We start from the raw sequence: 14,007 nt of genomic DNA on the forward strand, positions 1-14,007 counted from the left end.
CACTGAGACAAACAAGACATAAGGCTGGGAGTAAAACTCATTAGCAGTGATGTTTCACCAATTTCTTGAGCCACTGAAAGATCATCATCAAGTGAATCATTACACACTGTGGGTTGTAGACTGGAGCTGGGCAGGGAAACGGTCAGAACAGCTCTATCACTGAAAGATATACATTTATTTTCCCCTTTCAAATTATCATAATCTACTTGTATACCAGCTGAAACAATGGCAGGTTTGCATCATTCCCTTATATTCAAAATTGCCAATATAAGATATCATGTAATATCGTAATTATACCAAGGGGTTTTGTTGTTGTTATTTTCTTTAACCATGTCATGCACCCAGTAGACTTGCATTCCATTGGGTAATTCCTTAATTAGGCAGATTTTTGAAACAAGTATTATGTACACAACAGACCGGAACGTCTCCTTTGGAGTCTTCCTAGTCTATCAGGTGATTGCATCATTAAGCCACACATGCTACGTAGTAAAAATCCTTATGAAAATTCATGACAGAAACATACTGAGCTTGATGCATGCTAATAAATGAGAGACATACAAATTTAGTATTTTGACTTGTAACCCTCCCAAACTCCAAACAATTATAAACAGAATAATTTCTTTACCAAATTTTATTTCTCCATTTTGTCAGCCATCTGAAAAAACTTCTCTTCCAACTCTTCCAACAGGAGTTGTGGAGGTTGCACCTGAGTATCTCTCCATAAATTATGCCTCGTAATTGAGTTTACTAAATGTGCTTGTAGCATCACTTCCACCCTTTTGGGTATCAACAAAACACAGCAAAGTAACCAAGAAAACAGCGGTCTGACTGAACTTGTAGTTGTGGGGGTTTTTTTGTAAGTACATGATACACATTAAATTACAAATTAGTGGACAAAATTTTATTTTTTGATTGCGCAGTCTGGAAAACCAAAGCCTTTCCCAGAAGAAGGAATTTAACTTGTTCAGTCCGCAGTACAAGCACGGTGAAGTGGTCGTTTCTACAGAAATAAGACATTTCTATAATGCATTTTAAATAGATGCAAATAGCATCTACAATCGACTGTGTGAAAATGTTAAAGGAAGAGACAAAAAGTACAATATTATACATTTGAAAGAAATGAATGTAATCTTTTGATACTCTTACGAGCAGAGAAAAAAATACTGAAGTATTAATTCAAAAAGTCTTTTCTGAAAAATGGAAAAAAAAATCTCAAGTTCATAGAGAAAATGAATATATGCAAGATAGTAAGGATAACAACAATACAATCCCTGAATGCCTCAAAATCTTCATGGTTTAAAAGGCATCCCAATTTTCTCCAAAGGTGGTGGCATCTCTCCAGTCGCCCATGGCTAATTTTACACAGAATGCAAAACGTTATTTAAATAGGACGGTGCATTAAACTTCAACTATTTCTGATGTAGCTCTCAAACTACAAACCTATCTTTCTTCTATTTTAATTTTAAAGTAAGTTAGCAAACACTTCCTTCTTAATCCCCAGAGACTATCTATACAGTGACACAAATTCACAAATTTATGACAGTAACATAAATGCTCCTCCGAAGTAATGTGCAACATTAAGTGAAATCGTTTCCTGGAAAGATATTATAGGTATCTATATTTTATTTGCCATCTTAAACATATCTGGGTCTTTATGACCTTATTTTTAAAATGTATTTCCTTTTTACATTTCCTGGTGCAAATGGACTGCATAAATAAGCAATGTGCTATGAGGCTTCAGACTAGCCGATAAACCCTTTCAATTTTCATGCCAGCTTCTTCTTTTGTAATTCAAATCTGGCTGAAAACTGGCAGCTCTGAAAACTGAAACAAGCACTGCCACAAATACCTTGTAATGCTATCGACCTTGTCTGCCCATGCAGTGAGAAAGGGGGATGCATATGTGTCTGCAGTCATCCAGATAACACAACTCATTTTTTTGGGGGGATAACAGAAGCCAGCCCCGGACTGTGCACCAAAAGCAGTCATTACCAGGCAAGCTGGAGAATAAGTCTCTTCAAAATACACAGCGCATTTAAAAACCATATACAGGGCTCAGCCACTGCTTTCATTACCAATTTTAATTTAGCTCCTTCAGTTTGCCAGCCAGATAAACTCTTTAGTGCTGTTTTTTAATCTATTTGCCACATTTTATGTTTAAGATTATAGTAATATGGGACAGGAGAAGGAATCACTTTTAGAGGAAATAAAGAAATAGATCCGCTTATCAGCGCCCATCAGAAAGTTCATTAATCAGCCAGGCTTTGTGCCCCCTAAATTGAAAGGTTAAATAATCCTCTCAGGAATATTTCTCGGCACCACCGCCAATTGTCCGGAGAGAAGCTGCCATTCACAGCACTCTGGATCGGTGACAGGGTATTTTACCACTGTTTGGACCCCAAACAATGATGGACAAATGGCCTGGCTTACAAAGAAACCTTTTAGTACAAGGATGGAAAAAGGACCACAAGCTTTGAAGTGGGGTGGGGGGAGGTGGGCGCGGGGAAGAGGCAGGAGAGGAGGAGGAGGAGGAGACTCGTGCATGGGGACACGTATATTTTATGTGAATGTTTATGAGGAGGCTTGCCGAGCTGCTCTATGGGCGCCCGGAGAGCGTGCGGGCAGGCACTACACGCGCGCAGGCTCACTGCGCTAAGCGTATGCATACTTACACATACATTTATACATTAATCTGAACACAAACATTTGCAAAGCCTGTAAAATCAGAAGATGAACAGAACCACAGCATGGCTATATTTATTAGCTAATACACCGGGGAGCCCAACAAACCCCAAGGTTTTAATTTTTACTGTCATTCCAGATGATTTACAGCTTCCTTTCTCTCCCTCTTTAACCTTTATGTCATCTGCTAATCACCTTTCACCATCAGATGCAAAAGGAGCAAGTACCACACTTAAAATAACTTTCCTGGGGGAGCGTTCTTATAGCAGATATTTACTTTGAGGTGATTTCTGAGCATAGCTAAAATTGAAGTAAACAGAAAAAATACAGTGCTGCTGGAGGACAGGAGATGCCAAGAGTGGTGCATCGGCTTGTTAGAAGTGAGGTTTTGTGGAAAAGCAGCAAGGTTTTGCTGGGGTACATTCGAAGTAAACAATAATTCAAGCTTTTTTCTTTAAAATTCCTAGCAGCTAGGCTTCAATCTATAGCACCCTTTACTGATAGAAGCGTTTTCCTTACATTACCAACATGCATGTTAATCTTTATCAATTTCCTCATATTTTTTTCATGTGTCCTCCATTTAAGCGCATCATATATATTCAGTAATACCATAATTATTTTCACCTAGCTTTATAACGAGTGACATTCATCCAGAATATGTCCTTGAAGAAATGTCTGACAGCCTACATACAACCTTAACACACAAAAGCTTCTCCATGTCCTTCTTGCACATCTATTTTTTTAAATCGGTCTCAATTCCATAAAGTTTTTACTTTAATATGACTTGGGACGTTCTGAATAGTCTACAGCATCTAAAAACGGATCAAAAGATTCAGATTTCTGCTCTCATATCACATAAATATGCCATTGATCAAAACGGTTTTCTCCAAACCAACTTTTGAGTGTCTCAATGCTATTATTTTCCCTCTCTTTCCATCCTCACACCAACATCAGAAAAGCAGAATTAATTTCACCAGGGTCTCATCTGCCACCAAAGTAAGTCAGATAGAAAAAGGATAGCACGTGCAAATCTGGTGCAATTAATTTTAAAGCAGAAGATATTTCAGGGTTATCACAGAGTCCGCAGAAATCCCTCAGTGTTTGTGTATGCCTGGGCACAGGCACTCACCACACCATATTTTAAGTGCCAAAGGAAGTTACAAATATACTTTAGAAACAGTTAAATGCATAGTCAAGAAACAACATGAAATTACTTGCCGGTAACTACAAGATGAGTAGTTACTACAGGCAGAGAAACTGTAAGGTTGAGGGGAGGGAAAAAAAAAGGAAAAGAAAAGCAGCTTTCGGACTCGATGCTGACTCTGAGAAACCCTGAACTCGGGCATCGACCATCCATTTTTTGCAGATATATCACCTGGTCTGCTGTAAAAATAGTACGTGTTCCTGCCAGCGCTGCCCCCCTCCCACCTCTGGAGAGTCAGAGCTTCTGCCGCGTGCCACGCCGGGTGGGATGGCCACGGGCCACGCTGGGTGTCATCGCCCTGTGGCACCTGCATCGCCATGTGTGTGCCACCCCCGGCGGTGGAACTGCCACAGGCCACGCGCAGCAGCTGCCCCGCGCAGGCACCGAGCAGTGGCCAGCGGAAGGAGCCTCGTCAGGCCAGACACGGACTGGGCTGGCGAGTCAAATGCCCGGTGAAGCAGCAAGGGGAAGTTCGTCAACTTCTGGCAGAGGCGAGCAGAGCAGCTGCGCAGCGGCCCCGCGGCCTGTCCCGATGGGCACGGGGACGGCCGTTTGTGCCCATTTCACAGTGCACTCATGGCCGCTGGGCGATGTTAGTCAAATCTTAATTTAACCCACATTTAACATTCAAAAATAAGTCAAACCTGAAGGCCTAACTTCACCCCCCTGAAGCCAAAACTCTGAGGGATGCCTTCAGCTTTTGCCCTCGGTGGGGCCTGAAGCCCTTATGCCAATCGCCCCCTGCTTGGAGACTCCTCCAGTGCTGCACTAAAATAGCACCTACTTATGGCGCACGGCTCTTCACTAGTCATCACTTTATACAGGTCTCTGGTTCCTTTTGATTCCCTTTATGCTTGATTTTTCAAAATTTGAAATCAAAATCAGGGTAGTTCTGTCATGGGGGCAGTAACTTTTCTATTCACCTGACAGGACCTAACAAGATGTATTACTATTATAGACATGATAGAACCTCTCAGAATTAAATCAGTGAATACTTTTAGGGAATCCTAATCTGTAGATTATTAACATGATCAAGCATAACTTGAGAAAGTTACTGCCCAGCCAGGGCAGCTCCTGGCTGCTGCAAGCACAGGGATCGGCGACACGAGGCACCAGCGGGTCTGGATGATCACACCCGGTGCCGCCAGTGCCGAGGGAAATACCTGGGGCCTTGTGACATGTGAAGCGTTTGTATGATAAAACGCAGCAGTTTCAGTACTGCTAAAGCAGATAATTTACAAGCAGGTACCGAGTGGACCTTTGACAAGCAAAATGCCGCTCCTAGTTAGGATTTATGTGCAAACAGTTCCTGGAGGTTTACGCTCTACTAACATTTTACAATTTTTCCACTTTGCAATACAAAAATGTACCAAAATACATTCTACGTTACCTACACGAAAGTGTAATTTTAATATCTTTTAAAATGTCTGGTAGATGACAGACAATTTTGGTTTCCAATGGAATTTTGAAACCGACTCCAAGTTCTAAAACTGAGAAAAAACACCTTCATACCAAGTCCAAAGGAATAATCTTCAGGAATATAAGAACTTTAAGATGAATATTCATACACAGAATCTAATGCAGAAAAAGTGCACAGAAATACTTAATTTCTTTTTTTCTCAAATAAAAGTCTGTTTTTAAAAGGCATTGGAAATATCATTCTAGCTTGAAAATTCTATTTTCCTTATTTAGTTGATTAATACTTGAAATAATAAAAATTATTTAAATTATTGTATAGGTTCACCTTTTCAAACTAAAGGAAAGAGAGGTGAAAACTTTTAACAAATCCATAAGCATTAAAGAAATGATCATCTCAATTCTTTCCCTTAAAAGAACTGCACCTATGTGTACGATGGGGAGACATTTCAGCAGTGAATCTTACCACAATTAACCTTTTCTGTTTAATTAACCACTTATCCAACAGTTTTGGTGTATCACAAAAATACCAATCACCACAGTTTTGGTGTGTGTTGGGAAAGGAGGAATGTTCATGGCAGTTTCTGTGTTGAGAACAGAGAAATTCCTGCCCAAAGTTTGTGCGGGAGGGAGCAGCTCTCCCCACTCTTTACCCAGTCATGAGCGCATCTCGCCACCAGGATTGCTGGCACAGCATTTAAAAATGTCACATACCGCACACATCGCTTCCTGGGCATGCATGGGTTAGCTAACCACAGATTTAAACATTCAAAATAATAAAATATATTAATTTCCATCCCCTGCTCTTCTCCTTTTCCCATTTAAAGGCAGGCCCAAAAGGTAATGCCTTTGCAGAAAACACAGAGTTCCTTAAATAACAATAATGTGCATACTGAAGTGAGGGGTTCTCTGAAGGACGCCGCTTCTCAAAGACAAACACTCTGAGAAGGTTATTTCAAACCCCAAAATTGGAGAAATGGAAATGACTTGGCTCAGCCAGCCAAGCTTTCTGTTTCCTCCCAGTCCCAGACTGCTTCCAGAATGCAATTTCTGGTCAAGATGCAATCAGCCTTTAATCCCCAATTTAAGAGCACCTTTTGTTTTATTTTCTGGGGAGACAGGTGGGGAAGAGAGTGAGACGGATAAACGCTGGAGGAAGCAGGCTGACGTGATCACGGTCAGCGCTGCTGGAAGGTGGCAGATCCCACCCAAAACGGCCCCTTGGGTCCCTGCAGGTGCCGGCGGCTTCTCTGGTCCGGGCCGGCGAGAGCCCGACGCAGAGCTGGGGCGATGACACAGGTGTCAGCGGGGACCCGTCCTCCGCGGAGGAGAGGTACCACGGCACCGTCACTCCTTCCCAGGAGAGAACGTGCAGGCGCAGAGACACGTTGGTGTTTTACAATAACCAGCTTGGACCTTCTATTTCAACCTAACCTACACACAAAACCCCTCATTATTCAGTAGTGAGAACTGGCCAGGGGTATTAGTTAAAACCCAACATTTTCATGAAAAGGCAAACAGTATTTTTTGTAGATGTTACATATTTTTATAAAGTTATTGAAGCTACTTCTTGTTCCTGTAACATTTTAAATAGAGTTTTCAAGTAAGAATTGGGAAAGAGGACTATCTAGCACATTTTTGTACTGAAAGCTATAGCGCATGCTTTGTATTTGCAAACTTACACTTCTTTCGGGACCTGGAATTCTCTTTGTTTTCTCTAAAAAGAAACTATCAGAAAGAATACCGCCTTTTGTGAAATACAGTTTCCTGGCAATAAAAAAAGATTTTGCGTTTAGGTTTCTGATAGCCTCAAAAATGTCTGAAACTTGAAAGAGAACGGTAACACAGGACAAATAATAATTAGTAGGGAAAAATAAACACCATGTAAAATAAAATCCAAGAGACACTCTAGACTCTAGACAGCACACCAAAACACCTCTAACGTACTTATTTTCCCCAGAACATTTCTGCAGGCCAGGAAGACGGTTTCAGAAGAATCTCTGTCACAGAACGGCACTTGCAAAAGCGATCGGGCTGGGGCTTGAACAATGCAAGTAGGTAATTTAAAAACAAACTATCTGTCAATTGTTGTCTGGGTCTGCCCTACCTCCTCCCCTGGCTAGAGTGGCCAGCACGCACTTCCAGAGGATGGGAAATCTTCACGAGCCCAAGCACCAAAAAGGCCCCTTTCCCTCAAGGGCAAGCGTGGGGACAGTATCACGCTCCTGCTTCCCCACGACCCACGGGAGGCAGGGCCATCCTCACCCCAAACCCACACCCTGCCAATTCTGGGTCACCTTCCCTGCGAAACACCCCGCAGAATGGCTGCCGCCCCACTGACACACAAGGGCCTGCTCTGTGATTCCAAAACATGAAAAAAATGCAGTGTCTATCGCGTAAACAAAGTCGTATTTTTACTACAGTTTACAGAAATAACCTTAAAACACCTGGAGAGAAACTGGCAGGTGCTGCAACACTTAACAGGAAGGTGACGATGTCGCGGCCCGCGGCCTGGCGAGAGCAGCTGACCCGGCAGCCACAGCAGCAGCCGCATCCCCGTGCATGGGGACGTCAGGCTTCATCTCCTCCTGAAAATACTTCTAAACCCATCCTTTCCCTCACCGCACAAAAACCTACAAAGCTTCTCTGGAAACCAAACGCTCTCTCTCTCAAGCTAATATATTTTTTTTGACAGTCATATTTTAAATTTTCTCTTTCCAAAAGTCACATTTTAAAGGACACGAATTGACTGCTTACATTTTCATTTTGGAAAAAAAGTGGCAGGCCATGAGGAATTTTAATAATGCACACAAAGAAATCCCAGCGCAAAATTTAAACACAAAAGATGCATTGTCCCTTCATGTCTTTTACGCACAGAGGCCAAAACAGCCAATTCCTGGTTCACCTTCTTTTATGTAAGTGGATTAAAAGTAAGATTAACAAACTGTCAAAAAGCATGTTAAATGATAGCTTCTGCTAGTTAAAAATTCTGATGGTTCTAAAACTCTGTAGGTGGCCATCTTGGCCTAGGAGCTTTAATATAAATGAGACTGGTGAAGGCAGGGGATGGGGAAGGAGTCCTCACGGCCAGAGCAGTACAGGGGGAGGAAGAGGTTATTAAAAATGAGCAATCCCTACAGAAAGAAAACACCTAATCTGAGCAGGATTTGTGTGTTAACTTACACATCTACACCAAGAAAGACGTTAGAAAAATAAAAATTGTGCTCTGTGCCATTTAGGGACGGAATTTCATTACTCCGTAGATATTTACTGAAGAAGATGCTAATACGCTAATTCCTATTTGATTATTGTATCCACATCTTGCGCCTGAGCCACATTCCTGTTCCTGGCTGCATTCGTTTTTGTGTACCACGAGTCCCTCTGAACAATGAAGCAGTGCAGCATGCATGGGGAGATCCATGCAGCCAGCGTGTACCCCCCTTCAGATCGAAATACCGGGGTGGCCACCGGCACGTCTTGGGGGCACCCCCAGTGCCGCCGCGCAGAGGGGTCTGAGCTGCACGTAAGGGGACCGACACGGAAGAAGCGCCGCTTCGCACCCGGAGCCAAACATGGGCCGCTCCGCGCCGAAAATAAATTTCCTCTTTATTCTGCAGTGATGTCACCCGTTGGGTGGAAACGCGGCTGCTCGCAGCAGCGCGGCACCCACCCTCGGCCTTGTCGCGTGGCTCCAGCAGTGAAGCCACGGGGCGACCCCCGGGACGGGAGCGGGTCTGGCCCCGCGCGCCCTTCGCCGGCTGCCTCGTGCCGAGGGGCCAGCGCCAGCCCCGCCGCGGCCCCCACGCTGGCCCCCGTCCCTGCAGCCGGGCGGGGAGCCTGGGCCGCGGGGGACGGTTCCTCCCCTCTAGCCACAGACCCACCGAGCGTGGGAGCTGCCGTTGGGCAGCGGACAGCGGATCGAACTCGGAGGGTCGCAATCGTGGCTTTTTTAAGCATAAACTGCAAAACTGAACCAAATGGGTGAAAATCGCAGGGTGCCCCAATCCTACAAGTTTTTCCACTGACGACTTTTTTTTTTTTTTGCAATTAGAGGGCTATAAACTGGACTCTGCTTGAGTACAAAATACTTCAGAAAGTCTCTACCTTTATAGCTGAAATCCAAAACGAGAGAAAGGGAATGAAAAAGAGGCAAGCATTCTGAGGATGAAAAAGCGCTGCTAGGAGCACCCCTGATATTCTCAAGATGAAAAGGGGATGTGATGGCCCGTCCTTTGGAGCACAAACCATATTTCTCTGGGTTTGTGGAGCATCTGGCATTTAGAAAGACAAAGTTGTAAGCTAAGCTTCCTAATAATCTAGAACAAAGAGCTTTACAAGACCTTCAAATGCCTCGTCTGTGAAAAAATCACATGTATTATTGTTTACACTGCAGTAAGCTACGATCAAAACTGTTTATCCTGGATCTGCCAACGAAGTCCTTGTGTTATTATTTGAATTGATAATGACCCCTCTGATAAACGTATGCGGGTATCAGAACCGACCTATTTATTGCAAATAGATACCTATATGAAGAAAAACTTAAAATATGTTTTGACAAACGTAATTTCCCTTTTCTGATAGAGGAGAAATACACAGAGAGCAGGCACAATGAAAATGATTTGTAAAAGTTTTAAATCACCATCTTAAAGAGGTTATTAAATATTATTTTAAACCACAGTGGGAATTGGATTGTTCTGCTGACTTTGATTGGTTTTCTGCAGAATAATTTTAGTTAACAGAGTTGAAAGAACAAGTTTAAAGAAACTAACTTCATCCACTTATAAAGCTTTGATTATCATAGAGCCTTTAAATTTAAGCTTCATTGAATACAATATGATAATCTTTTTTCTATCAAAAGGCAAATTAAAATATTCTGCTTATAATCCTTTTTGCCATTTCAACTGCTCATAAGATTTCTTGCACTGGCAGTCTATTTTGGTTGGAATAAGACATTTCTGCCCACACAACAAATTATTTGTAATGTGCCAAAATTTGTCACCGCAGCTAATGTAAACAAAAACCCACCACCATCCATAACAGCAGAATGGATTTATTATTTAGTCATTGTTCTAGTCAATCCACGTTTCTGTGCAGGGCCTTCAAGAAGTCAATAGATGGCAGTCCATCTCTTAGGAAAGAGCCAGATAATGAATAAAATCACCAAAAGCTTCACAAAAGAGAAAGGTGGAAGGCTGTGTGGTTTTTCACAAGCATTCACAGTAATTAACTAAGAATACTTTATATAATGCAAGACATTTAGACAAACTTTGTAATGGCTGTCTGTAAGCAATACTACAAAAACGGTCTTTTATGACAAACCTGAATGCCTGGTTTTATTTGTGCCTATGTGTACCTGCATGTGTGACACTCATGATCAATTTACCAAAATCAATTTAAATCTAGCGGTTGTATCCATGGCTAACGCACAGGAAAAACTCACTGCAGCCTTAGTCTTTTTGCTAATAATCAGGGAGCCTCTGCAGCGCAGCAACAAGAGTACTTCTAAAAAAACTTCTAATATTTTTCTTGAAACAGTTATCCTGTTTGTACAGAAATATTTATTCTAAACTAGGAAAACAATAAACTAATTTCTATAGTGAAATACTGCTGCGCTAGTATGAGAGCAATAGATCTCGACTTTTTAGTTAAAATTCTATAAATATATGTACAACATACATTATTCTAACAGAGAAGTTTTGATTCTTGCAAGAACACTATTTACCTCTGTTCTGCTTTGGGTGAAAAAGAGAATATTTAAATGGAACAATAAAAGCTGGCACTCACACACTTAAACAACTCAGATAATGCAGTTTCTTGAGTTATAACTTATTTTAAACACCAAGCATGTCTTCTGCTACACAAATTTTTAAATTCCAGGCTTAATCTGACTATTAATGTAACTTTGGAGTCAAAGTGAGTCTCCCCATGCAAAGAATGGAGACAGCAAAGCATTTCCCACATATCAGAAATGTGGATTATCTGCAGATAATCTGCAGTTCACTGCAAAATAAAAAATTATTTACCAGTAGCTAGGGTCTGACTCAATGTCAGTTTACCTTTGTGTGCCCATATCTGACCACATTTCAAAATGTCCCTAAAACGCACTAAGAATTTCCAAACGGGTACTGTGAATAATATACTTGCATTCGTAACCACCACATTTCCTAACAAGAGCTTGTTTTGACAAATGTTGTTAGCTTTATACTAAGTAAAGTGTAAACTCCAAACACTTTCTACAAAATTCACAGATAGAATTTTCTACCTCAGATACTTCAAATTCTGCCCTAGTAACCACTTGGTCAGGTTTAAGCTCCCACACAATTTTTTACAAAAATAAATCTTTTCTAAGTGTTGATTGCAACGCCCTTTTTGAAGAATTTTCAATGGCAAGCAAGACTAAAATTAAATTAAATCTTATACCTCAGTAAAAAAAAAGAACCCAACATATTACTGCATCTAATATACCTATCTAATTATTAGATTCCAAATATCATAAATGTTTCAGAAATAATTTTTACATGCAACCTTAGGCTTCATAATGAAAGACAGTATTTACCTTTTTCCTTCTTGCAATTTTAAAAAACCAAACAAAAATACTCAGTGAATGCACCTTTTGCCCATAATGGTTTTTTTTAAAAAAAAGTCTATGCCAATTCTGTTTAAAATAAAAGTAAATGCTCAGAAAGGGTGGAGGATTTCCAAAGCAGATCTTTGTTTTAAAATCATTATGCAGAAAACACACGCAAGAGGTTTTAAGCACAGATTTCTCCTATTCATTGAATTTAGAAGCAAAAACAGAAAAAAGAACATTCCACTACCATGGAGAGGTGGAGGCAACAAATTATAAAGCACATCCCATTTAGTGCTCACAAGAAAAAGCCTGCTCCAAAGACCCATAAAGAAAAGTAGTGGACAAACTTTTCTACTCTGTTTGAATGGACAGCAGTAATTAATTTTCTATAACAGCCAAGTACATACGAGGTTGATCTGGATAGCAATGACAGCAACGATTCAGAGGAACAGCAAAAATCCTAATCTTTAAAGGTGTTCTTGTGTATAATAATTTTAGAAAGGAACATATTCGAGATTTGTGATATCAATCCATTGAATATTGTCTTAACCAGTTCAACATTGTGCCAGGTTTCAATATTAGCCAGATTTATACGCACTTTGTTTTATTTTTATCTGTATTTTACATATGAGGAAAAACCTTAAGTAACACAGTGGTAAGTTCACAAAGTTTTATTTTCTTGTTTCAATGACTAAAGATCAACTAACGCAGGCCAAAGAAGTTATAGCCAAAAATTATCTGCAAAAGTTCATAAAGTGTATCTGCTCAAATTAACATCTTCACTCTAGCTGAGATTTATTTTATTCATTTAAAAAGAAAGCTTTGTCACACACAGTGATTAATTACCAGCATCTGGGATATCTGAGATGGGATTATTGCTTCTGCTATGCATCTCCACTTAAAATTTAACCCTCTTTATATGTGTAAATGTAGTCACTGAGAGGAGAGAGTGCTACAAGGCACTCATTTAATGATTACAGTATTAAAATGAAACCATAAGTTCTAAAGATGTTTAAAAAATAGTGACAGTGTTTCATTGCATTCTTCAGTTCAAAAACTCTTCAGATGTTTATTATCTTCCCGCAGAAGATGCTTGTCTATATTTTATGGTCAGCAGTTCACAGAAGAGTAAATAGGTTGGGTGTAGAAGAAAATAAAAAAGGTGTTTCTACTTACTGTTAGGTGATACTGCCTCCATATTTCTGGGCAAGCCTGGAAAATAAAAATATTGATCAGCTAGGAGCATGAAACAAGGTGCTTTACAGCCTGTTGGTTTTGGCATAACACAGTATCCACCGGTGTCGGTCACAGGAAAATAAGAAGCTTAACTGAAAGGGTCTGCATTTCAGCTTCAAAAACCTGGCTAGACAGTTTAATTGAATTTTACACTGGTTTAACACACTCCCTGCCATTGTCAGAAAGCCAGTAACAGTTTTCTCTCTCCCCTTCTTCTCTGAAGGTTAGAAGTTTGGGAGAGTAAAGTGCTCTTAACTGCAATAAGTATTAATACTGCAAAACAAACAGAAATGAATTTAAATTCTACATTTTCTGACATTTCAGATTTACATAATGTTTTGGAAATTAAATCACAAGGTACCTTCCTTTCATGTAGGAATAGAAATATTTTAGTATTTTTGTACATATCTCTATCCTAATCAAAATATAATTGTTACATGTAATAATCCTCAGTAGCCTAATGTCAGATGAGTTGTAAACAAGAAGCATAACAGATTGCTTTAATGTTTCTATTTTTACAATGGCTTGCTTGATTTTTTTTTTAAATTACTTTTTTTAAAAAAACTTGCCAGACTCTCACACAAACTTCTAAGTGCAGCCCTTTGTAAAAAATTTTGCAGAGCAGACTTTTGAATCACAGCAATAACACAATAGACCTGGGGAATACGTAAGAGAGAGGAAAGAGGAAAATGTGGATCTTCTTCTTCGTACAAAATCAGAATGTGTTAACGATCAATGAGACAGAGGTCACCTTCTCAAGGGTTCTCAACATTTTTACAAAATGTACAATATTTCCGTCTTCTCCTATGACCCCCAAGCCATAAACAGACACAGAAATAGTGGTACTTTTGTCTGTGAGCCATTTTCATGTTTAAGAGTGTGCACACAGTTACTTCAA

The 14,007-nt window shown here is 40.3% G+C and overlaps 1 protein-coding gene across 3 annotated transcripts in view; it reads right to left on the reverse strand.

The window, feature by feature from the left end:
- Nucleotides 1-14,007, reverse strand: part of ZCCHC7 (zinc finger CCHC-type containing 7) — a 117,601-nt gene that overhangs the window by 10,893 nt on the left and 92,701 nt on the right. For all 3 annotated transcript variants that reach the window (XM_074813107.1, XM_074813108.1, XM_074813109.1), the window contains one exon: nucleotides 13,050-13,085. In XM_074813107.1, the coding sequence (XP_074669208.1) occupies nucleotides 13,050-13,085 (36 nt within the window). The remainder of the gene's footprint in view (nucleotides 1-13,049; nucleotides 13,086-14,007) is intronic.

Source organism: Strix aluco, chromosome Z, assembly GCF_031877795.1.
Source record: "Strix aluco isolate bStrAlu1 chromosome Z, bStrAlu1.hap1, whole genome shotgun sequence".
Taxonomy (NCBI): domain Eukaryota; kingdom Metazoa; phylum Chordata; class Aves; order Strigiformes; family Strigidae; genus Strix; species Strix aluco.